Below are 26,703 nucleotides of genomic sequence, written 5' to 3' on the forward strand. Positions count from 1 at the left end.
GCTAAATACTTATTTGTAAAATGTTTAGAAATGTCTTATATGTGTATAGATAAGTGTTATGTGTGTTTATGTACTCTTACGTATGTATATATGTACCAGTGCATACTAAATATTGTGTCTTACTTAATTTCTATTATTGCAAGTAATTGAATCATTTTTATTATAATGTGCTTATGTCACCAGATGATATTAATAAAGAAATCAAGTTGAAAACATGCCCATTAGTATACTTATTGTGAAAGTTCTTTAAAATACTGGATGTACTATGATTTGTGCAGAACTTTTATATTAAGGATACGTAATTTAAAGTATCCTATTGAGGATTCATAGAGTATTCTAAGATCCCTCTAAAGTACTTTTGTTACTACCAATATTTTTTATAAACTTATGAAACAATGTTTCAAGAAATTTGAAAATTTCTGTCAAATATATTTTTTTCTGGTAGACAAATGCTAATAACTTTACTAATAGGTAAATCAGGGTATATCTAGATTCCGTAATTTTGAATGGAAATTGACCTGTCTTCATCATTTTCTATTTAGTCATTGTTTAAACTATGATCATTTGTAATATTGATAATAAATCCAGAAATTTTATTTAGAAAAAGTCCATATTGAGGCCTTATCAAACCTACTCAAATGTATAGTCGCCGTCACTTAAAATTGGCACCATGTTTTTTGTTAATTTTTTCTTAAATATCGACCGCGTTTACTGAAGATCATGTTTTTCAATTAGCGGAATAAAAATCCTGTCCAAATATCCACTACTGTCCTACCTTTTATTGTGTTTGCACTGTATAATCCTGACCTTCACATAATCCAAGATAATTTTGTATGGTGGAATCCGACATTGTTATTATCGGAAGTGTTGCCGTGGAGTTCCACGTGCTCTCCATTTTCTTGTGTCTCTCGGAGCTTTTCGTCATCTTTACGTAAAAAAGCGCGGGAAATTGTATCATCAATGACAATGATATTACCGGAGAGTAACGAATGTTATGGAATAAGGGATCCTCATAGAAACCAAGATGGCGGTTTTACAATGTAAATAATCTTGAAAAATGTGAAGGTCAGGATTATACAGTGCAATCACAATAAAAGGTAGGACAGTAGTGGATATTTGGACAGGATTTTTATTCCACTAATTGAAAAACATGATCTTTAGTAAACGCGGTCGATATTTAAGAAAATTTTGACAAAAAACATGGTGCCAATTTTACGTGACGGCGACTTTAACAAGTCTTTGATATACTTGTATGAAAATTTAAAACAGTATCTACTTGCTTAAGAGTTGATTTATTTCAATTTTATCATATAGTTCATACTCTAATAAATTTTTATATCTTTAAATATTCAAGTCATATTTTTTATATCCAAGATTTTATGTGTATTGGTATCACAATATTTGTGCCACCCATGCATGTTTTGAAACAAGAAAGTAGTATTTTTCTCCAAACCAAACATAGATTCATACTTTTCATTCAGGTCAATTTATTTGCTCAATTTTTCTTATGCATAATTGAATGAAAGATACAACTTTACTTTAAGCAAGTCTTGCAAGTTCTTTCATTTCATGTTATATAAACAAAAAGCACAGACTTACCATATAAACTATTTAGGTTTATTGTATATGAAGGTTGTTCCTATCTGTTATGGTTGTATTTTCTTTCTATGTGTGGATATGTAAATTTTAGTTTAATAATTGTAAACAGAAAAATATAATCTGTTTGATTGTATCAGTATCATAATAGACAGTTGTTGAAGTTATAGTTACTAAAATTAGTTGACAATTTTCAAATTTTGTTCTGACAGATAAAAAGAAAATTAAAAATCCTAGAGAATATTATTGACATATTTACTATAGTTTAAAATTTAATGACTTATGTTGTGTTCATTTTCATAATTGTAATTAGTGCTATTTCTTTAATTTAATAATATCTATTCATCACTGTTATAATACATTGTATATTATTCCTTATGTCATAAAGATATAACCTAGAAAAAATGAAAATATATGAATATTAACACTTGCATAAAAAGTCATATTGACAATTTGTGTACAATTACCTGAAGGTTTGGATGGTTTCAAAAGAATGAAAAATAATCTGCTGAAACGGCAGAATGAAGATCAAAAATAAGAATAAAGATATTGAGAGTTATGCGGTGCCAAAATATAAGGAACAGAGAAATACTGTCAAACAAAGGAAAAGCTTGTAGATACAATTTGTGAAGTGTTTTAAATAGGAAGACCATTTTTTTTATAGATATAATTTTACAGTTTTTTATGCTGACCAATTCATTATTTTTATTTTTTGCTATTTTTATTGTTTGACCAATTATTTTTTGTTTATTTATGGTTGTGTTTTGTTTAATGAAATGAATTCATTATGTTATTATCCCTCCTTTATCAGCATCATGTTTAAGAGGAAAAAGACTTGTAAACTGTATTAAAGTTCAAAATTAAAGCTTCTCAAGCAGTTTAAACTCCAGATGATACAATTGACTTCTACCATTTTTTATACTACCGCTAACATTTTTGCTTTGTATAATACTAGGTTTGCGCACTAGCAAGAAATTCTCAATTGCATTGTATTGTGAATAACACAGTATTGAGAAAATTCAGACGGTATAAAGCTTGAATATTGTGTCCAAACTTGCGTTTATCATTTTTCATTTGAAGGCTATTAAGTGGGATATTTAATTTATAAGTTACATAGCAGTGTTATTTATTTGTATGAGCTAATTGTGTGCATAGTACAAATATGCTCAGTGTGGAGCATATAGGAAAATGAACATTTGATGGGGAAAATGTAAACAAATGGTTGAAATATTGAAGTTGTAAAATTTAATTATTTAAGATATGTTTAAAAAGTATAGATCTGAACAGACACTGTATATTGTAAATCTACCTCTTTTGTCTTGTGTATATTGTATGCAATATTTGATGCTTCTAATTCATTTTATTTTAATCTTCATATTAAACACAAAATGAATTAAAAATTGTAACTTCTAATTAAAAGTCAGGTATGGAAATCAATCTTCTATCATAAATTAAATAGACAGATAATGCTAATTCATACCATTTAGTACTACTTTGTAATTTGACATTATTGAAAAGATGAACTGTTTATATTATTATTAAGTTTTAATTTGGAAATATGCAAGATGTTTTTTGAACAAGTATATTCTTTCCTTTGAATTTCTGAACTTTATCTTTTGTAGATGTTTTGATAAATTTTGTGATATTTTATTACACTGATGTAGACAATCAAAATTGTTAATATGTTGTTAATGCTGCTGAATTTATATATTAAGCATACAAAATTTCTGTTTCTTTTCTCAAAAATTGTTGTAGATTTTAATTCCATTTTTTATATGACCACAACAAATTTTTACATTCATATAATGCTTGGTTTTAAAATCAAATCATGATTTGTTAATAATATAATAAGACATAGTTTACTTGTATAGTCGCTATATATGTGTATGTATATATTTATGAATGCATTGTCCTGTATATACAGTCATACTGGAAAGAGCAGTTTTACCTGGTAAAATAAGAAGTTAGTTTTTTATGTTGAAAAATTTACATTTCACTTTTGATATATTCTCATATGTTTCAAACTTAGTTACATCAAGTAAACACTTCAATGACATGAAAAATAATTATTAATTGTTTAGATTTTATCTGTCAGAAGTTAAAGAAATGACAGTCAGACCAATGATCTGTGCACATATAGGTGAATAAATGTTAAATCTATCCTATTCACCTGTATACCTGTACATTAAATTCTGAATTTCTTTGGTATGCATCACTAATATGCTGTATAGGTTTAAAATATGATTTTTTAATTGTTTTTATATTCAATAAAAGACCAATTTCCAAGAGATTTTTGCTCAGTTTAAAGATCAATTCATTTTTCAAAAGTATAGAACAAGGTTTTCTAAAACATTAAGAATTGTTTTACAGTCTTTCATGTTGTATGCCAGCAGCAATCCATTATATTTACTTTAATTAAGCTATGAATTCAGTCTTTGTAAAATTTATTTTTATGACATGATTTGAAATTTATTATTGGATTGAATATTTGAAAAGTTTTTGCCTGTTTTGTTTTGTTATGTAGAGTTGTTTGATTTATGACTGGATTATAGTGTTGAAGAAAGAAGGCATACTGAGAAACTTTTTTACCAATACGTATGTATACCTTATCCATGTAGATTTATATAGATACTTATAATTGTTATTTATTGTCATTAGTTCTATGAATTACCAATTTTCTGAATCCTATTTTTTGTATAATAAAAACTATTAATCATAATCATGTTTATTGATATGCATGCCTAAATAGGTCAACCATCAAATTAACCGATTTTGGAACAAACAAAAATTAACCTTGAACACAGAATATTAAATGATAAATATAATAAACAAACTATAACTATTGGTATAGTTGACCAGAACTATGTGACACATCCACAACATTGTATAAAAAGGAGTGTGATACAATCTCTGTGTTCTTCTATTTTCATCAAACGGTTATGTTGAAAACTTAGATATACATAATAGAACATCACTTGCATTAACTTAAATAGCAGGATAAAAACATACATATTGCATGTGTGTACATTTGAGTTTCAAAAGGCATGGGGTATTTGCCTGTTTTGTTGATCATAGACATTCAACATTCATCTATTTTTGATCCCACATGTATTGTCCATGATTGACCTAATAAAATTTAGATATGTGTTTTTGCCAATAGGACAATTATCTTCCAGAGTCCAAATGGCACATATTTGTACTTTTACATATCTGTGCCGACAAGTCCCCAAGTATGCCTAAAAAGTAAAATCAGAAAAGTTCAGAACTCTGAGGAAAATTCATAATGAAAATTCCATAATTAATCAAAAGATAAAACAAATCAATCGAACGGATAACAACTGTCATTATCCTGACTTGGTACAGACATTTTCTTGTGTAGAAAATGGTGGATTGAACCTGGTTTTATAGCGCTAAACCTCTCACTTGTATGACAGTCACATCAAATTCTATGATATTTACAACGATGCATGACAAAAACAGACATAATAGGTACAACTGTCAAAATAGGGGTTCAGCAGTAATCACTTTGTCACAATCTGAATTAGAACAAAAACAAAAAAGCACAAAAAGTACCTTAAATTTAACATGCTGCTATAACCAAGTGATTTGTATAAAAAATTTGAAATTAAGAAATAACTCATTAATTATGACCAATTCCTTTCCATTTATTATCAATTTTTATACATTATCTTGGTTTGTAGCCTGACCATACAGACTGCAAGTATCAACTAAAATTCAATATATTTGTCAGATGGTACTGTTTTTTGTGTCAAGTGTTCCAATATTAGTTCTTCTTTGTAAACGAATTAGTTATATGGTGTGGAAATAAAGGATTAATGGACAGTGCAGTTATTTACCACCGCAATTCATTGAATTTTAATTAGAGAGCAATAGTTTAATATCTCATCAATCTCTTACATATACAAATAAAAGGGAAAAACTGAAGTGATCTCACTATCTTGGAAAGGAGCAAAACCGGATTCGTCTAATTTGTGCGCTATTTTCACATGTCCTGACCGGTGTGAGAACAATATTTTTCCTCACTAGTGAAAAAATCTATTCTCGGCAAATGATTGGTTGAAATTTAATATTGACGTTAAATTTTCTTGTTTTCTTCTAAATTTTCTTATTGTGACGTCATGAAAAAGGCAACCATGTCTGATTACGTCACATCAGAAGTACACAACTTTCCTCAAATCTTTGAAAAGGAAGGATAAAAATCACCTGAGAAACAGATTCCACCACTGTAACTCGTGTACTACGATATTTCCTCACTCTCAACATTTAAGGCAAGCCTCGCGCTTTAAATATCAAAATTTAACTGTCTCGAGTGGAGAAATATCGCAATACACTTGTTGCAGTTTTGGAATCTATATTTACATGCCTGCAGTCAGTCAAACGCCACAATCGGTAATATTACAGACCAGACGACTGGTCTGATATCTAAAGATCTAAGACTGTATTACGAAAGGTCTTCTTTCCATTTGTTCACGAGGAAAACATTCGCTATACCATGTATGTTACTTATGTGACAAACATCCTTCAAGCAGAACATCTTATAACAAGATCTTTATTATAATGCCCGCCTTCCTGATAATATTCAATTTTTGCCTGTGGGGCTGATATAAATTAAATATACCCAGACTTAGAATTTGTTGACATCGTGAAACGGAAGTTGTGTGTATGTCGATATAGATCACTAGAATTAAAAAAAAAAATTAGATCAAAACCACTGTGCATAATGAATATATTAAGTATATTCGGATATGTTGTTACAAATTCGATCATTATTTCAAAAAAAGTTCTATATGTCGCTTCAAGAAAGAAAATAGAAGTACTATTACCAAGGACAAAAGGAGGATTCCTGCCATATGTATGTTAACATTTCATTTTTGACGTCTATAAATATTTGACATGTGGCAAATATGACGTATAAAGATAATTATATCTGGTAATATCACAGCAGCAAGCATGGAACTGAACAGCACTATGCCTCCAGTACCGATGTACAACGACGACGGCCGTGGGTCCGTAGCACAGACCAGTGTTCTAGCATACGATGATGTTGTTTTCTTATCAACAGTCAATTCTTTTTTCGTCTTTTCAATACTTTCTGCCAATTCTTGTGGAGAATAAAAAACTGGATTGAAGTTTGTTGATCCTGAATTTAAAGCAAAAGAATTATAGATTCTTATTAAACCAAACTATGTATCAACATCACTTATATCTGATCATCTTTTTAATGTTTTAATGTCAACATTGATTTTAACTGACTTTTTTCATATGCTTAATTTTGGTTGTCAACATATATGTCACAATTTGGAAGGTATGGTCACAAACATGATCAGCATTTCTTTTGGAACCAATTTTTCTTTCGTTCTTGCCTACTTGTTCCTTAAATAATATATATCAAACTTTATTCAGTAGCTAATCTGGAAGAATGAATACAAACAACAGTTTCCTTTCACTTAAAGTTTCGATCTATAGATTATGTCATCTCACTGACTTAGTTCAATGATTATGGTAAAGAATACTGCATATACAATTGAGAACACCTTATATTATGAACTCAACATTACGACCCAAGAGAGGATTTAGTTTTTCATATTGTGAACACGACTGATACATCATGTGAAGCAGGATTTACTAATTCTACCGGAGCATATTCGATCACAGCCAATTTTTTTTGTTTGGGTTTAAGTGACTCATAGTATAGTTAGTTTTCCTGAACAAAGTGTTATCGGCCTCGGTCTCTTTATAAAATAAGTAAAATTTGAATGAGTTTCTACTGATGTAATACCTGCTGCTGTATAACACACTATCGGAATGCCATTCCAGGATCCATTCAACTGACACACTCTAGTTGAGTCTCCCGTTTGATGCATTGACCCAGCAACACATGTATACGTCACTGTATTTCCTGGAGCGAAGCCTGCTACCCTGTAAGTTGCGTTGAAGACACCTCCTGGATCTGCACATTTAATCACTAAAAAAGTGTATTCATTGCATATAACATATATTGAGATTAACATAGATTCTACCACTGCATCGAGTGTGAGACGATCTTCATCCTCTCGAGACGTGACTCTATACTTGTACATCCCGTCATTTTGTTATTGTGATATGGTAATTTGTGTATTTTTGTCCTTTGTTTTTGTCGAGCCTTAGGAATTTGTCGAAAAAACTAGACATAGCCATCCTTCATTCCGTCGTAGGCGTCGCTGTCATCTTCGTCGTCGTCGGCGTCCACAAATATTTACTCTGTGGTTAAAGATTTTGAAATTTCTTAAACTAACCTGGAGATAGTATCCAGAAGTAAATTTTGTAAAAAAAAAATCCCGTTTATCCGTATTTAACTTATAAATGGACTTAGTTTTTCTGCCAGTTAACATAACATTCACTCTGTGGTTAAAGAACTTGAACAGAAGCTTATTAATGACCAAAAGCTAGTATCACGAAGGAAATTTTGTAAAAAATGTATTTTCAGTTTTTCCGCATGTTACTTATATATGGACTTTTTTCTTCCAGTTAACATTACATATAGTCTGGAGTTAAAGTTCTTATAACATTTATTTGATTTGATTCATAAGTAGGCGAGACACAAAGTTCCGCGGAACCCTTACACATGTTTTGCTAATGTGCTTTACAAAGATAATGTGTGCTCGCTTTGCTAACAATGATCTGAGAACACATCCTTCTAATTTCTATGCTTGTAAAAATAACTTCAACCAATGATATTCCAGCTTTTTTTGGCAACTAGAGGATAAACAAACAGTCTTTGAAGAAAATAGGACGTGTTGTCAAAAACTTTATAGCGAATCGTGTACAAATGATCAACAGTTCAAACATTGTTTGTGTTTAAAAAAGTTCATTAGCACGAAAACTAAATGATTATTGGTACCTGAGCACACAGGTGGAATTCCATCCCAATATCCACCTAATTGACAAGTACGCTCTAAATCTCCAGCTTCATATTGATAATGAACATTACATGTGTATTTGACAGTGTCACCAACACTTTTTCCGGTAAAAACATAGGTTCCATTTGCAATTCCATCTGGATAAAGACACTGCATATCTGTTCAAATTAGAATCAATAATACATGTAGAAAATGTATACAACAAAATAATCCAAAAATTAACAGGTTAATTGCTTGAAACAACTATCCTTTTTGATGAATTCAAATTTATAAAAATCTTTAAAGAAAGTAGGACGCTCATGATAAAAATCGAAAATCACGGCTCAGGCTATGTGTAAATGATTAACACATCAATTGCTTCAATGTATCATTTCTTAATTATTAATCAAACATACTGAGGTAGTTAGAATGGCCTTGTGTCAATTTAAACTGAATTGAGAAACTACGGTTATACATACGTGAACAAATTGGATCAGTGCCATCCCAACGTCTGTTAGACTGGCATGTACGGCTAAGATACCCAGATGTATAAATATAACCACTATAACAGGAGTATGTAACAACTGATCCAACTCTTAAACCATTACTTATTGTATAGTTGGAATTCAACGAAGATGGATCTGGACATTCAATTACTATAATTGAAAGAAAATAAACAAAATATTCAATATAGATTACATAGCTAGTATATTATTACTTTCATTTCGACTAAAGATGGCATACATGGAAAGGGCTTATATCAAATTATTATCATAATTGACAAATAGAACAATCCTGAAACTACAATTCAATATTTATATAAGACCAGACATATAGACATTCATGAACAAAACTTATGTGTTATCAAAACTGTTTATGCATATGATCCTTTCAAATTTCGTCTTAGCGAAATTGGATTTTATTGAGGTTTCAGATAAAAAAAAGTCATTGCCCTCCAATAAACAAACAATCAGTTTGACTTAATTTATTTAGGTTTGCAACACCGCTAAAGAAAATTAAGTCGCCGATTTGTTCCATGTGCACTTTTGATAATTCAACATCTTGTAATTTTTTTTTCCAAAATATTTTGTAATGAGATAACTTTAAAAAAATAAATCCATCATTATGCGTTGTAAACATGTATTTAAGCCCACGAAACTTGACCTTGCATAGTTGCATAGTTGACATGGTATATGGACACAATATGTCTACTGGGATATTTGTTTGATTTTCGAATTTCACTCAATCATTTATTTGTTCAATAAATAATTTTTTTCTTTATATGTCTATATACCTTCTAAATCAAGATGTTTGCTATAGAAAATTCAAAGGAATATTGAATTTAACATTATAAAGAATATTGAATACTACATTATCACCATATAGAACGACCGAAACTTAAACTTTTAGATTGTTATTTGTACAAGTATAACCTTGACACGTATGAAATGTGCCGTTCCAAGTCACACTTTTACGATATGTTCATATCAAAATCCAAGAATCAAGAATTGTGTTTATAATTGTTGTCACAGTTTTAAGTAACAGTTCGGCCAGCATATAGTAACATATCAGGGCACTGTGCAATTGTCACTATATATCTGATGTTGAACAAAAAGAAATTGTAAACATTATATATAAACAATGCGCTTATTGTTATTAAAAGGTTATTCAACCAAATTCAAAATAGATAAAGTTGATAATATTCAGTTTTTGAGGCGACAGTGTATATTGAAGTTGGCCAAACATTAAAAAAAACTCGATATATAATCATTTCTTGCCAACTGTAACTATTGATCAATCTAGTAAGATTGTTATTTTATATGAATATGAAACCTACCAGACCAAGCTGCTGAGTCGAACCTATTTTGGAAATCTAGTTAACAAATTAATACCATTGACATTAGTCTAAATGATTCTATAAAACAAACAAATAAAACTTTTCACTTCGGTATAACTTTGTTGCATTTAAATCCCTATCATAAAAAACGACTTCAAGACATATTATTTGAGTAGTGATGTCGGAGACAGTAATGAAAGGAACAAGAGACCAAAAAGGTATGCAAACGTAATTTGTTTTTTTTTAACAATTGCCCGATGTCTACACAATATTTCCGACTACAACCATTCATATTAAGGTAGAAAGGTAATAAAAATGAATTTTATATCAGATTTGTTCTTCAAACCTCGACAGGATAACATTGTTTGTGAGGGTGTATAAATATGATTTATATGCTCATATATCAGTATCCTATAGTGTATATTATGCTCTGTAAACCTGCAAAGGATACCATTATGGATGAAAGTGTATATTTATACACGTGCATTGTTTCAATACGATTTATATGCCAAGTTCCTATCGTGTATATTATTTCATGGATACCTAAATATCAAATACCTGCATATACTCTTACAATTACATCTGCACTAGTTTCAGCTGATGGCATCTGTCCACTGCCCCACCTATTATCAATAAATACCATGTATCCTTTGAGGCTACTTGGTGTCCATAATAATATACTGCTATTTGTATAGACATATATCACTCCTGAATATTTTGTGTTTGTAGAAAGAGCTGTTCCCGCTCCATCAAAAATCATACCCTGATTATTTCCACCGTTTTCATCATGTTTCACCTGAAATTAACAAATGCTTGAGACTAATATACTTATAAATACTATGAGAGTGTAAGACGACATACGTCATTCTTCCTAATAATTCGGTTGTTCGTCTGCCTGTCAAAAAAACACACCATGTTTTTTTTCTTCGTTATCTAGTTGATATTGGTGTTTAATTGTTCAACACAACAAGAATTCATTAATAGCATTTTGCATCAACTATACTTATCGACTTTTTAAAATGTATTATTCTGTTCTTTTACACAAATAATGAATATCATAATAAGGTTTATCACTTATAAGATAAACCAATTTAATGAAAGAGATTTGATTAATATATTTATTTTCCTTAAATGACATATTTTATCATTCGGATCCGCATCTCGCTTCCGGCTTATAAACATCACGTGACTTCAGCCTCACATTTGAACTATAAATTATATACACATTTTAATGGTTTGGCCTTAACAAAATATCAATTTTGTTCCCTGCTTCAAAAATGTTTGGGTTTCTGTGAACTACCGTTTCACATTCGTTCTCATTCTTTTTGGATAGGACGAGCTACTGATATGGCAAAAAATGGTGTTAAAGACGATATTATCAAGCAGTGCGGCCGTTGGTCTTCCGTTGCATATTTACGCTGTATTTGTATCTGAGTCTTTGACTTTCATTACAGCTCAAACGAAGTGTTTTTATTATTATAATACATATTACCTTCTTTTAGGTTCAAAATCTATTTGGTTCGTCGGATCTTCAATTGTATATTGGGCACAGACAAATGCAAAAACGAGAAACGGGGGCCCAAACATTGGTCTTCAAAGTAGAGGGGTGTACATACCCTGGTTTGGAAAAAGGGGTATGTTGTGGAATGATTTTAATGTGAAGGTATCACATGCAGTTGACAAATTTTCTCCTCCCGCCATGATAGTCATTCAGCTTGGCTCCAATGATCTAGTAAAAGTTAAAACCTTGGAACTTATCCAAAATATTGAAAGGGATATTCTGCGTCTGCATTTACTTTTACCTAACACTCGCATCGTTTGGAGCGAAATGCTAATGCGAAGGCATTGGCACGGTGCTACAGATGGAAAAGCTATCGAAAGATCTCGAAAACGAGTGAACTCGGCTATTAACAATTATGCCTTGAATGATGGGCACTGTGTTATTCAGCATCCTAATATCCGAGCTCGAGAGATGAACTTGTATAGATTTGACGGAACTCACTTATCCGATATTATTTATGATATATACTTGAACAACATACAAGGGGGTATTGAAACTTTCCTATCATCTCAAAAAATTCGCCGTTTCCCGAAAATCTAATTTGGATTAGAATTTCTTATGGTTTTCAAGGGTGGGGGGTATTTATGAGTGCGTATAGACTCACTCAGGTGGCAAGATTAAGGGGTCATGATCCGTTCCTGTATTGTACGTCGGATCATATTAGTTTTTTTACTTTCCTGCGTTACCACAGGAAGTTCTGTTGAGACCATCTCATGTCTACCCTGAGTGGCCGGTTCTGGATTGGTACCAGTTCGAGCTTAACTGTTTTATGATCTAGAAATTGTTAAACTGTTAATCTTTACTCCCCTGAAACCAGGGGGTGATGCGAATAAGACCCGACGTATTTGGGGATCATGGCCCTCGTTCTCTTTAGAATTTAACCTGGAGGAACTTGAGCATCCATTGCTAACAAGGGTGCACAGATTTGTCAGTTAAATCAATCATGTCGGCATTCTGTTATCATGTCAGACTTCGTCATTCAAAGTGAACTGTGGCTGTTAATTCCACATAAATTGTTTGTTTGTTATGCTTTGCCTTAAACTTGATTCTTTAATTAAAGGCATAATATCGTTTATTTTTGTTTTATGTTTGTTGTATAAACGTATTTACACTTTTGGTAATTAGCTGCATTTTGTCTACGAATGACCTTAGACATGCTCCGAATAACCTGACGGCAAGCAACAAACATTTTTTAATTGTGACGGAAAATCTTTCAAATTGTGATGTCAAAGTTTACAGAAAATTTGTGTGATTTTACGTAATGGCGGACAAATTTGCTTTGTACGACGAGTATCACTATACACGGTTTGAATTTACTTAACATCGAAAATCACACATTTTAAAAATGTGTCGCTTCAACATATATTTACAAACCGGATATAATAAGATATAACATTTATTCTGAACGGTGCTTGTGCTTGCTAGTCACATGGAAAATTTTTACCAAACACACTCATACTTATTATTTTTATACAAACATCTTGGTAAAAAAAGACTGGTACACTTTTTTATTTGAATGCCAAAATATGGTAGGGTATATAATGGGGAGAAAAGACTGGTCAACAAACCGAAGTTTGGAAAAATTATCTTTTATACCAATGTTCTGTAATCTTAAGATAAAAGAAATTAACAATTTTTGATAACAATAATTTTCTCTATTTGTTCACAATGTAACGAGTTGCTTTGTATTGCTTAAGTGTTTACTTCTATATGCCATTTTCATTTTCTTTGTTGTTATATGTTTTTGTTTCTATATCGATTTAGATTATCACCAAATTTTGACTGATGTACCCCTATTTGTTTTACCTATTATGAATGTTTGTTTTGTTCATATATTGTTGACAATATAATGAAATTGTTTGCGATTATATTATAACTGAAAGGTTTAGTTAGCTATATGTTAATAGGTTGAATCTACCATTTTCTACTTAAAGATTTAAACCAACAATTTAAAGATTGAATAATAATAATTGATTTTAATTGTATTGCATAAGCATACGTATTAAAACTTTGTTCTACCCGGTTAAAAGTGAGATATGTTTTGCACAATATGCATGTTGTGTTTATTTGGTTTAAAAGTTATAACAAAAGTATATACTATATTAATTGGCGTATTAAATTTTTAACAAAGTACCTTTTGTTGGTTATTAATTGTTTGTTTCTCTGTCTCCCATTTATTTGTATTGTAGTCCTGTCATGTAATGTTGTCATTTTAATGTTATAATTAACATTGCCATTAAAGCGGGAGGTTTGGCATACCACAAAACCAGGTTCAACCCACCACTTTTATCTTAAAAGGCCCTGTACCAAGTCAGGAAAATGGCCATTGTTATATTATAGTTCGTCTCTGTGTGTGTTACATTTTAATGTTGTGTTTCTGTTGTGTCGTAGTTCTCTTATATTTGATGCGTTGCCCTCGGTTTTGGTTTGTAACTCGGGTTTGGTTTTCTCTATCGATTTATGAATTTCGAACAGCTGTATACTGCTGTTGCTTTTATGTATATACTATATTAAAATTGATAAGCAGTCAATCGTTAAAATATATTACTGTCAATCTGCTAACCAAAAAATAGTCATTATGTGTGGCAGTTACAGAGAAATATTTGAAGACACACCTTATTATTTTTTTACATAATGAGAAATTCAGAATATCAGCAAACTAGATGTAGCTTTCTGACAGATACAAAATGTGCTCACATGTTACTATTCAATATTGACCTCAACATGAAGTCGCCCTACTGAGTATAAGCTGAAAAAAAAACAATTGTAAAAGAATTCGTTGTTTGACCCTTGATTTTCATATTAATTAAACGAAAATTTATGCATCAACAACATAAGAGTTTGTTAGAAACATGTAAGGATTAGAAACTAGAGATTTGTTGATTTCAAATTTTTATCGTCGATTGTATGTGCTTTCTATACCAAAGTTAACATGTTTTGAAAGAATATATTTAGTAAATATAAGAGATAAATGAATATTTTTTTCTACAATTTTCAGTTATAGTTAACAAACCAACGTTGTATGAAAGTTTTACCAAAATCTTTGACATAGGCAATTAACTGTATGGTGACCTTAACTTAATGCCCTACCTGAACGGTAACTAAAGCATGATCAGTGTTGTATAGTGAGGGATATACCATGTCCTGACTGCTTATTTTGTCTTCAACCCTAACAGTAGTCTCAAATATCAAGTTTTCATCAAGTTTATAGCCTTTAAGAACAACTGTTCCATTGTTACTAACTAAAGGGTTTCTCCCCCATCCGTCATGCTGGAAGAATACTGCACCTGCAGAATAGAAAATCATATGTCTAACCAACTTCCTCATCGAAAACATATACATGTTGTAAAATACTATTAAATCAAAAAGAAACATACTGGGAAATCCTGTAAATTTACAACAATTTTAATATTTCCTATTTTGCAAATTGGAAATTTCAAAATATATCAGATATATTTTGAAATTTCCAACTTGCAAATAGGAAATATAACATAATGAACCAGCAATCATCATAAATAAAAACTTCTGTATTATATTGCTAATTTAAATATATGTTTCATCCACGAAGGTATTTTCCTTTATTTGATGTTTGATTCATCTATTAAGGACCGATGATAACGACCCTGCTATTCAGATAAGTAAACTTTTATCATCGGAATGGAAGATTAAAATCCGGTCAGCCCACCGATCGGAAAAGAATTGGTTCCAAATGCTTAAACACAACTTATGTTAACAATGCTTTATGCAGACGGGCCCAGTACCATATAAAGATATGACATTTGTCTTTAACATCATCTAATACTATCTAGCTTTTTGTTTTGTCAGTTTTGTGGACTAACTTTAATTGGATTTACATTGATTGCGATATTCTTGTTATTAAATATTAGAATAAAGTAGTAAAAGTACCTGGCCACGCCCACTTGTAGTTGAAGTATTTGTACTTTTATCCATCTGATGTGTTAAACCTTTTTCAACTGATTTTTATAGTTTATAAACATATTGTACTGTTATACCACTGTCCCAGATAAGGGGAGAGTTGGTTTCCCGCTATCATGTTTAACCCTGCTACATTCTGTCTGTATGTGCCTGTTCCTAGTCTTGTGGTTGTCGTTTGTTTTTGTGTTACATATTTGTTTTTTTGTTCAGTTTATGTACATAAATAGGGCTGTTAGTTTTCTCGTTTGAATTGTTTGATATTGTCATTTCGGCGCCTTTTATAACTTATTATGTGGTATGGGCTTTGTTTATTGTTGACAGTAAGGTGCCCTACAGTTGTTAATTTCTGTGTCATTTTGTCTCTTGTGGAGAGTAGTCTCATTCTTTTTTATGCCCTTCTTGTTTTGCGTTAGTGATATATAATATAATATAAAATATTTAAAGAGTAAGACACAAGTTAAAACTATTGGTATCAGTGAAGAAAAAAGTAAAGATACAAAAGTCTGAAGTCTTATTGATTGAAAGTTTTTGGTTAAAAGTGAAAAATCGAGATCATGTTATTGAGTAAAAGGCTGATTCAAATTGCGACATATGATGATAAAATTGCGTAATTCATTAATGATATGATGTTATTAAATAAACAGCGAATTTAAATGTTCCTTCTGTCGTAAATACACCCCATCCCCTTTTCATGAATAGGACTTACCGATGTAGACTTATTAAAACATCGCAATTGCTTATCCTTCCGGAGCACATGTAATCATCCTTAGTTTTTGGTGGAGTAAGTGTTGATCAGTCTTTAGTTTTCTGTGTTGCGTTTTGTGTACTATTCTGTTGATTATCTGTTTGTCTGTTTCTTTTTAAGCCATCGTGTTGTCAGTTTATTTTCGCTTTAAGAGTTGAATGTGTATCTTTCTGCTGTCTTTTGACATCGTGAGTTTCAAGAATTATGATTTGAAGCGATTGTTTGGTTCTATACCAAAAGCCATTATAAAAATGGTTGGCCATTGTTCTTTTCATGTTTGTGTCAAATGACTTTATCCGTAAAACACTTTAATTTACACTAATGAATGTATTGTCAGGTCGGAATGGGACCATTTTATTCGATGTTCTATAAAATTGAGAATGGAAATGGGGAATGTGCCAAAGAGACAACAACCCGACCATAGAAAAAAACAACAGCAGAAGGTCACCAACAGGTCTTCAATGTAGCGAGAAATTCCCGCACCCGGAGGCGTCCTTCAACTGGCCCCTAAACAAATATATACTAGTTCAGTGATAATGAACGCCATACTAATTTCCAAATTGTACACAAGAAACTAAAATTAAAATAATACAAGACTAACAAAGACCAGAGGCTCCTGACTTGGGACATGTATGATTAGTGTTTCCTTTGCAGAACGTTAATGTTAAACTTATTTGAAAAAAAACCCTTTAATGGGATCGTATATGGCGTGTTTTAATGTTAAGGTACTGTCATTAAAATACCCCCATTATCTATTAATTGTCAACATTCTCTACATTCCTAATTTTTGCATCCATTTCTTAGTAATAGTTTACAATGAGGGTCGATTTAAAACAAAACATTACGACAAAAGAAATGATTTCAGCTTTCCAGTTGTGAACTTTCTATTTCTAAGTAGCAACATTCCAGCAGCACCTGCATACGGTGTATATATCTCCCAATTGATACGATATTCCCGTGCTTGCATTTCCTATCATGATTTTCTTGATAGAGGGTTGTTGCTCACAAGGAAGCTATTAAATCAAGACTTCTAAAGAGTGAATTTGAAATCATCTCTTCGTAAATTTTACGGACGCCATCACGAGTTGGCTGACCGTTATGGAATAACCGTTTCACAAATGATATCGGATATGTTCCTTACGTCGTAACTACAGTTCCCTTCCCTTTCATAAATGTGACCTACCAAATTAGACTATTTACCGGATTTGTTATCTCAATAGCAAGACGACGGGTGCCACATGTGGAGCAGGATCTGCTTACCCTTCTGGAGCACCTGAGATCACCCCCAGTTTTAGGTGGGGTTCGTGTTGTTTATTCTTTAGTTTTCTGTGTTGCGTTATGTGTACTATTGTTTGTCTGTTTGTCCTTTTCTTTTTTAGCCATGGCGTTGTCAGTTAGTTGTCGATTTATGAGTTTGACTGTCCCTCTGGTATCTTTGGTCCCTCTTTTACATCCAATGTTAAATATTTACAACCATTACACCATTACATTTATTACTTACCATTATAATAATCACTCATCATTACAAATGCTACTCACTGTTACAAACGTTACTCACCGTTACAAACGTTACTCATCATTACAAACATTACTCATCATTACAAACATTACTCACCGTTACAATCATTATCGTTTAATGGTTTTTGATAAGGTACCCACAATCTCACTTTTGTTTCAGAATAACCAAACAGCAAGCCACCAATACAATTGGATGAAGAAAGAGTCTTCATGTGGAATATAACTCCTGTGAAAACGGAGTTAAGTTGTATTATATAATGTATAAATAGTGTTTTACAGGAAAACAACATTCATTAAATTTTATGCGTCTTGTTTTTTTTTAATGTTGTAAAGCCAATAAAAAATAACAACCACAAACAGTTGAAGAGCTGTATTATCAAATACATTTATACTTGAATTATTGAAAAAGCTCGTTTGAAACCAGAAGAGCTCTTAGAATGACTTGATGACGGGATTTTATGTTGTGTTTTATGAAATATTTTCCAAAAGTGATTGAATCATGATATACTATATCAGTAGATTAAAATATTAGAAAATGAAAAAAGTGATGAATGTCAACATTTTACTGTGTGTATTGTTATGTATTTACTTTTCTACATTGGCTACAGATATAGGGGGAGAGTTGAGATCGCAAAAACATATAAATTTTTTTATATGTCCCAAGTCAGGAGCCTCTAGCTTTTGTAAGTCTTGTATGATTTTCAATTTTAGTTTCTTGTGTATAATTTGGAGTTAAGTATGGCGCCCATATCACTGTACTAGTATAGATATTTCTTTAGGGGCCAGCTGAAGGACGCCTCCGGGTGCGAAAGTTTCCCGCTGCATTGACGACCTATTGGTGACCTTCTGCTGTTGTCTGTTCTATGGTCGGGTTGTTGCCTCTTTGACACACTCCCCATTACCATTGTCAATTCTATATGTTATGCGCGATTCATTATTTACTGCCGGTAACTACTATTTTCATATTGTTGAATATTGGTTGCAATTTTTCGCTGACATTCTTAGAATTGGAAATTAGTATTTATTATTTTGCTATAATATTTACTCAGCTGTCTTTATTCGAAACATTATAATGCCATGCGTGTATATGTCATCTCAAATTAACCAATGACATATGTAGCATTCTATAACATCCCAATTTCCAAACTCAGTTTTCATATACATACGTTATGCTCGTTACATGCACATGTCAAGAAAAAAGTTCCAACATTTAACTCTAAATCTATGAGAAAAATCTCTTTTCTGAATTACAGGTCATCCTAAACATTTGAAGCAGGCCAGATAAAAGCCAATGTGAATGAAAACAAATGAAGGAAAAGAGTAATAGACTTCACATGTGTTTGATATTTGAAAACAGTTAATTTGAACAACACAAATGTAAACGACCGCAATCTAATAAATGTTACAATGAATGAAAATGAGGGATGTGGGTATGTATTCGATTGTATGAATGTGGTTACAATGAATGAAAATGAGGGATGTGAGTATGTATTCGATTGTATGAATGTGGTCACTCTTCTTGGTTTTTAATTCAATACATTTTTTTATTATGATTTCCTATGTCTCTCTTTCCTCTATCAATTATCTTAATTTTACAAAAGGCTTTTATTTCACTTTTCAATTGATATTTAACCTGATAATCTTTTGTCATGCAAACAAAACAAAAAAAAAAAAAAAAAAAGAGAGAGAAAAGAAATAAAGAAGAAATGCTAAAATTATAAAAGGAACAAGCCGATTTCTCCTGAAATAACTATTAATATTATTTTGATAGGTTGTTGGTGATGACGTTAAAAGTAAATAAGCTGCAATATAAAAACATGTACCTTGTCACATTGACGTTGGTTGAATAATAAGCTTCTTAAATGAATGTGAATAACAAACGTCTATGTATGTAATATGTAATAAAAATATAACAAGTCAATGTAATTGAATATTCTAATTGTTAAGATAGAAATATTCTAAACCTGAATCAAAAAGAAAACGTGAAAATACAGAATGAAAACAGTGACAGAAAATTGAAATAAATCTGAAAACTGTTTGGAGATTTCCAATCTTATATTATTGAAAAGTGAAATTTAGAAATTTCTTCTGTAGGATTTTTTTTTCAGCAAATTTTACTTTTAAAACATGAAGTTATAATATTATATATTTATAATAAAATGACATGCGTACCGTCGCGACGTACAGTCCTAATGGGACTGGTTATTAGCAACCATTAAATTTGTTTAAATACGTCGCTCAAGTTTAAACAAAGTATTCATATACCTTAAAATCACACACTCGAGTTTTCGTCCATTTTAAATAATTTTATCATGACGACAGATGATAGAAATCTTGCATTTTTCTTTATCATATGCTTTTGCAGATTCCCGTCTTTATTTTTTGAGAATTAAGGTTTGTATGATTAGGGAATGTTCTTTATCTTACCTCCTATACATTTCTAGGAATGTGATTGGTTAAAAGCGCCCTCTTGGATACCGTGTATATTTGATATTAGGTTAGTAAGGAGGCGGGGCTTATCTCATACACGGTTAGTAGTGGCGTTACATCCCTTTATATTCCATATATGGTAGTAGGGAGGCGGGACTTATTTCATACACGGTTAGTAGTGGTGTTACGTCCCTTTATAAACACAACACGGTACTGAGAAAAAAATCGTAAAGGTTTCAACAGACGAAGAAATTGATGATTAAGATTGAAATAAATTCATAAAACACATTTAAATCTAACAAGTTGTTATTGTTGGTATCTGCTTTTGTATGATCAATGGAAGTAGTTTCTTAATGCTAACAGTATTGCAGACTTGCTCATTTTGATAGGTCTAAATTTCACATGTTAAGATAGTCGATAAGATAAATTCGTTACATAGTGTGCTAGTGACCTAATACGGTATATATGGGGTCAGTAACTTCCATATGGGGATTCGAGATTCGCTCTCATCCAATATGTAGATCACTGATGCATCTTTCGAATAGTACTTTGTCACCGTTCGCAGAATTTAAACTAGTGGGAATAAATCTGACGCATCGTCAAGAAAAAATATGACTGTACTTTATTGAATCCGTTTTTTTGTTATCATGTCTTTAATTATAATGATGCATAGATTGTAAGAAGAGTCCGTACAACTGTATGATTAATTCAACGTTATTGCTCTTAACAATGTTTTTCTAAATGTTTGACCTTTACAAATACATATGAAAAACATGCATGGACAGAATATTTGCTTGAAGTTTTGTTAAGTATTCATGCAATTCATTCTGTTTGCAAATATTTTAATTAATACAGTTTCTTTCATATTCATATTTGTCTCTGTGAACCACGCTCGCCTCGGCAGTATTAAACTCTCGTTAAAGGGATCGGGGGAATAGAAATATGCTCGTTATTGGTCTTGTTCCGATAGGCAGTCTACCCATTGCAAAAGTTGGAAGGTCGTTTAATTGTGACGGATGAACAAGTTAGCAGTCCCGTCCGGTCAGAGTGGGATCGTTTAATCAGATGCATCTTGTATAGAACATACCTAGCTCTCTACTCTTTAATTATGCATGAAATATTTGCCACTGGACATAAGGCAAATATTTAGCAATAAATCGACAGTATTGTAACTTGAATCTAATTTTTGATGAGGCAAAGTATCTGAATTTTGACAGTCTAATCCTCACTTGGTTAAACTACTTGGGATGCCAATAGGGAGTGAACAGTAAATTGAATATACAAATCGGAAAACAGGTGTATGTGATAATACTGTTGATAGATCACAAACTGGCAAAATGATCTTGTTTATGAAAAATCCAGATATGTGCAAATATGATAATATAATAACATTTCTATAACGTTCCTAATCAAAACAATAATAATTGATAGAATTAATGTATGGCAAAGCATATTGAAAAAAAAATTGTCATATTCAAGACAATGAGAGATATTTCAAATCTTACATGTAATAATAGATATGGGATACCAGTGTTCATACGTTATCTTTTGTCAGTAAACATTAGGACGGGAATCTAGAAAACCACGTAATAAATAAAAACAGTAGATTTCAATCATGTTTGTCATTTTAAAATTATCTTATATGGACGAGAATGCCAGTATATTTTGATAGTACTGGATTACTTTGTTTGAACTTGAGCTACATATTTAATTGAATTCAATGGCAATAACTTGTCCCATTAGGTCCGAACTTCGAGTTACGTACGTATATCTCTAATACGATAAACTCAACGTACGGCATCATAAGTAATGTTCGATTTAAACACTGGCTTCTCGAATATTAATACATGTTTTCCTTTTTCTATAGAATTAAATCAAATCACCTTGTCCATCAGAATAATAACCGCCATCCAAACGTGTTTGGGCAGTAACTAGATCAGGAAGAACCGAACTTTGATGATTTATTTCTTTGAAGCTGTCGGTTTCATCATCTGAAATTATAAGGCACTCATTATTTATGTTTTGTTCTTTTTTTATTACCTTTTAAAAGTCTTAAGTATTTCGCATATTTTATACAGATAAGACAATTGATTGGTTTTATCATATGGTTTTACACTATTCATTCTGGGGCCCTTCATCGGTTCAGCTTGAGCCAATGCTCCGCGATAAAGGCCATACTTTGAAAATAGAATTATTGCATCGTATTTTGTCTTAACATTTCATGTAGTTGTAATGAACATTATCATTTTACTTTTATACTAATGTACGCCATGTATATGTTTCTTTTTTGTTTCTTATTTACTTCTGTGATGAGGGCCTCATGAAATATTGATTGTATTGCTAACTGTGGCTTTATTAATATTGTAATCTTAATCTGAACGTCACTGGTGAGTCTTAAGAAGACGAAACGCGCATCTGGATTATCAAATGATAAACCTGGTACCTTTGATAAATAGTTACCCTCTTTTAATAAAATATTGTTTTGTTTTTGTTTGACCTATAATTGCATACATTTAACACATTGTGACTTGAATGAAGAGTTGTCACATTGGCACTCATACCACATCTTCTTTCAATTAAAAAATCTTATATCGGTAAGCAACCTGTAGCGGTTTTGCAGTATTGATTACTTGCCTAATTTGTAGAAGGCATTGGGTGGTAATTCAATACTTTGTTATCAATTTTAATGGAACATTTGCGGCTTTGGTTGTCTAATGCGCTAACCTACCTGAAATTTGTACAGCTTTTTCAAAGAGTGGTGTAGGAAAATCTGCTTGCTTCCAAGCCTTAACTCGGACAAAACCATTGTTGTGTTTCCCTTGTACTGGAGATGACGGTCCGTTATAGTCTAAGTGTGACCCTACCAATATAAGATATAGGTTGAAAACAAATTACCTTGATATTGAATCGTTATCTGATTATTTGATTATCATTCATGTGCTTGCATAAGATGTTTCTTTTGTAAGAATGGTTTAATATTGTTTATTAACTAAGTACATATTTTCCAAAAATGACTGTTTATTAAAACTGGGCTTAATACAGACAATAAAATTGAGAATGGAAATGAGGAATGTGTCAAAGAGACAACAACCCGATCATAGAACAGAAAACAGCAGATGGTCACCAACAAGTCTTCAATGGAGCGAAAAATTCCCGCACCCGGAGGCGTCCTTCAGCTAGCCCCTAAACAATTATTTATACTAGTTCAGTAATAATGAACGCCATACTAAACTCCAGATTCATGATGCGTTTCCAACCATTTTAGTTTGTTACCTGGATTTGTTTTCTCTTAAAAGAGGGACGAACGATATCAAAAGAACAGTCAAACTCATAAATCGAAAATAAACTGACAACACCATGGCTAAAAATGAAAAAGAAGACAAACAATAGTACACATGACACAACATAGAAAACTAAAGAATAAACAACACGAACCCCACCAAAAACTAGGGGTGATCTTAGGTGCTCCGGAAGGGTAAGCAGATCCTGCTCCACATGTGACACCCGTCGTGTTGCTTTATGTGATTACAAATCCTGTAAATAGTCTAATTCGGTAGGTCACATTCATGAAGGGGATTGTAGTTACGACGATAGTCACATATCCGATACCATTTGTGAAACGGTTGTTCCATAACGGTCAACCAACTCGTAATGGCGTCCGTAAAATTTACGAAGAGATGATTTCAACTTCACCGTTTGGAACTGTTGATTTAATAGCTTCCTTGTGAGCAACAACCGTCTATCAAGAAAATCATGATAGGAAATGCAAGCACGGGAATATCGTATCAATTGGGAGATATATACACCGTATGCAGGTGCTGCTGGAATGTTGCTACTTAGAAGTAAAGTTCATGATTGGAAAGCTGAAATAATCTCTTTTGTCGTTAAGTTTTGTTTTCAACCGAGACCTTTATTGTCAATTTCTAGATGTAAGTCAAGATATGAGGCTTAACTGTATCTGTTGTATCCTTTATATCTAGTTCGATGGGAAAGATGCGTTCAACATAGTCACCAAATTTTGAATTATTTAGTGAAAGAACATCATCTATATAGCGGAAAGTAGAGTGAAAGGATATTGTTAACTTCTTATCTTTCTTCCTAAGAAGTTCCTGTATGAAGTCAGCCTCATAATAATAAAGAAACAAGTCGGCAAGAAGAGCGGCACGATTTGTTCCCATTGGAATGCCGACCATCTGTTGAAAAACACGTCCTCCGAACGTAACAAATATGTTGTCAATCAAGAAATCAAGCATCTTTAAATTGTCAGTTTCAGAAATTTTTTTGTTTGAATCAGAGTGATCCTTTACAAAGTAGGATTAATCCCTCCCTAAGACCAGATACTTGTATCTACGTTGGCTATTCATTTTTTTTTATGAAACAAAGCAATACCAATTCCTGTGATTTGTCTCTTAGTTTGGAATGTGGAATACTAGTGTAAAGTGTAGAAAAAGTCAAATGTTTTAATACTATTACAAGATGAAAGATTAATCGATTTAACAGCGGTTTTACTGCTGTTACCTTTATTGAAACATAATAATCTACAAATATATAACCTGCAAACGACAAATAATCGAACAAGGTTTCTCGTATATTGACTAATTTTAAGCAAACTTCAAACAATTACAAATTCCATGGAAACGAAATATAAAAGTTTGATAATGACCCTTCAATTTATTGTACCCGACAAGCATGGCTATCTTGTTTGAAACAAGTTCATCAGATTTTTTTTAAAGTCATCTACTTCCCAACTCCATTCTTTTTAAAGATTTTCTTTAATGTCTTGTATCGACCAATATGTAGACTAGAATAAAAAAAAAAAAAAAAAAAAAAAAACCGAACAATTTTCCATCTTGCAAGGTTTTTAGGAAAATTAAAAAATGTATCGTTAATTGATAAACACACATACTTAGTGGTTTTAATTTGTTGATAATGTAAGACTTGAAAGTATTTCCACTGAACATTCTAATATAAGGGATGGGTCAACTATCCTGTATTAACCTTATAAGTTTGAGAATACTTTTTTACTTGACACTTTTTAACCAGTCCATGGAATTTAAACATTTGCTTGTATTTTGCATCGATTGGATTTTATTTTCTTCAAAACTAAAAGTACTACTGTCATTATTGCTTGTCACTTTATCTAACAAAATAAAGTTTTGGGATTAAAACTTACCTTACAAATATTCCTTTGTACTATCACATTCTGAAAACCATAAATCTCAAACTCTTCCACTGAATAATTAAGAAAACTTTTAGTATTATGAATACAATAGGAATAACAACAAAATTGTATAAAAAAGCTAGACAGAGGAAACTAGTGCGTGAAATATACCTGTATAGGCTACGCCTCCGCTGTCAGCGCCACCAAATGGAAGTGAAAGAATAACTTCAGCATTATTGTAGATGTACACAACTCCTCCATAATCATGTGCAATATCATTATCTCTTTGTGCCGATCCGATACCAGTAAAAATGTAATCCACACCATCTATGACAACTTTGATTTGAATATCCACTTTAGCTGGAAGCTCACCAAGGGAATGTGTCACTGTAAGACTTGCATTTTCTGAATTCTGAGATTCAATAGGGTACCAGTTACTGATAAAAGATGGCTTGTTCCAGCCATAAACATCATCAACTGAAAAACAAAATCAAATAATAAGCAAAAAATCAAGTAAGAGAAAACAAAAACAAGACATAACATAAAAAAAATAAGATTATAAGATAATGTTGACTGCTGTATCCTTATTTTTGACATTTTATCTATTATATGTCTGTTTGTTTTGTTTACAAATCGATGTCAATATAATTTAATTTAATGCCACGCTCATACAAGTGAGATATTTAGCTAGCTATACAACCAAGTTTAAGCCACCAGTTTCTACATAATAAAATACCTGTACCAAGTCAGGAGTTAGACAGTTATTATCCATTCGTTTGGTGTGTGTGAATCTTTGGTCTTGCTATTTGATAATAGACTTTCGTTTTAAATTTTCCATGGAGTTTTTTATTATTTTATTTTATTTTTTCCTTATTAGTAGTATTTTTCAAAATGAAAATTCAAAAAGCAACAAAACCATCAGTAGTTTATATTCTAAGAATTATCTTACCTGTTAGATGTATGAAACGTAATAAGAATAGTGAAACGTCCCATTTCATTCCGAAAATTCAGTTAAAAAAC

The 26,703-nt window shown here is 31.7% G+C and overlaps 1 protein-coding gene across 1 annotated transcript; it reads right to left on the reverse strand.

Annotated features, from left to right (window-relative positions):
• Positions 1-6,337: 6,337 nt before the first annotated feature.
• Positions 6,338-26,703, reverse strand: LOC143048420 (uncharacterized). The gene is made up of 11 exons (XM_076222104.1): positions 26,633-26,703; positions 25,855-26,160; positions 23,251-23,382; positions 22,406-22,513; positions 18,190-18,318; positions 14,984-15,180; positions 10,891-11,128; positions 8,975-9,151; positions 8,498-8,674; positions 7,397-7,582; positions 6,338-6,757 (listed from the first exon to the last, which is right to left on the reverse strand). The coding sequence occupies exons 1-11, from the start codon at positions 26,679-26,681 to the stop codon at positions 6,483-6,485; spliced, it is 1,974 nt and encodes a 657-aa protein (XP_076078219.1). The 5' UTR covers positions 26,682-26,703; the 3' UTR covers positions 6,338-6,482.

Source organism: Mytilus galloprovincialis, chromosome 10 (assembly GCF_965363235.1).
Source record: "Mytilus galloprovincialis chromosome 10, xbMytGall1.hap1.1, whole genome shotgun sequence".
Taxonomy (NCBI): Eukaryota; Metazoa; Mollusca; class Bivalvia; order Mytilida; family Mytilidae; genus Mytilus; species Mytilus galloprovincialis.

Bases quoted from the DNA above. Each gene is read 5' to 3' on its own strand.
- LOC143048420 (XM_076222104.1), bottom strand. From the start codon at position 26,681: ATGAAATGGGACGTTTCACTATTCTTATTACGTTTCATACATCTAACA. The intron at 22,514-23,250 runs GTAGGTTAGCGC...TTATAATTTCAG, and splicing joins AAAAGCTGTACAAATTTCAG to ATGATGAAACCGACAGCTTC. The intron at 7,583-8,497 runs GTACCAATAATC...ACACTTTTTTAG, and splicing joins AATTCCACCTGTGTGCTCAG to TGATTAAATGTGCAGATCCA.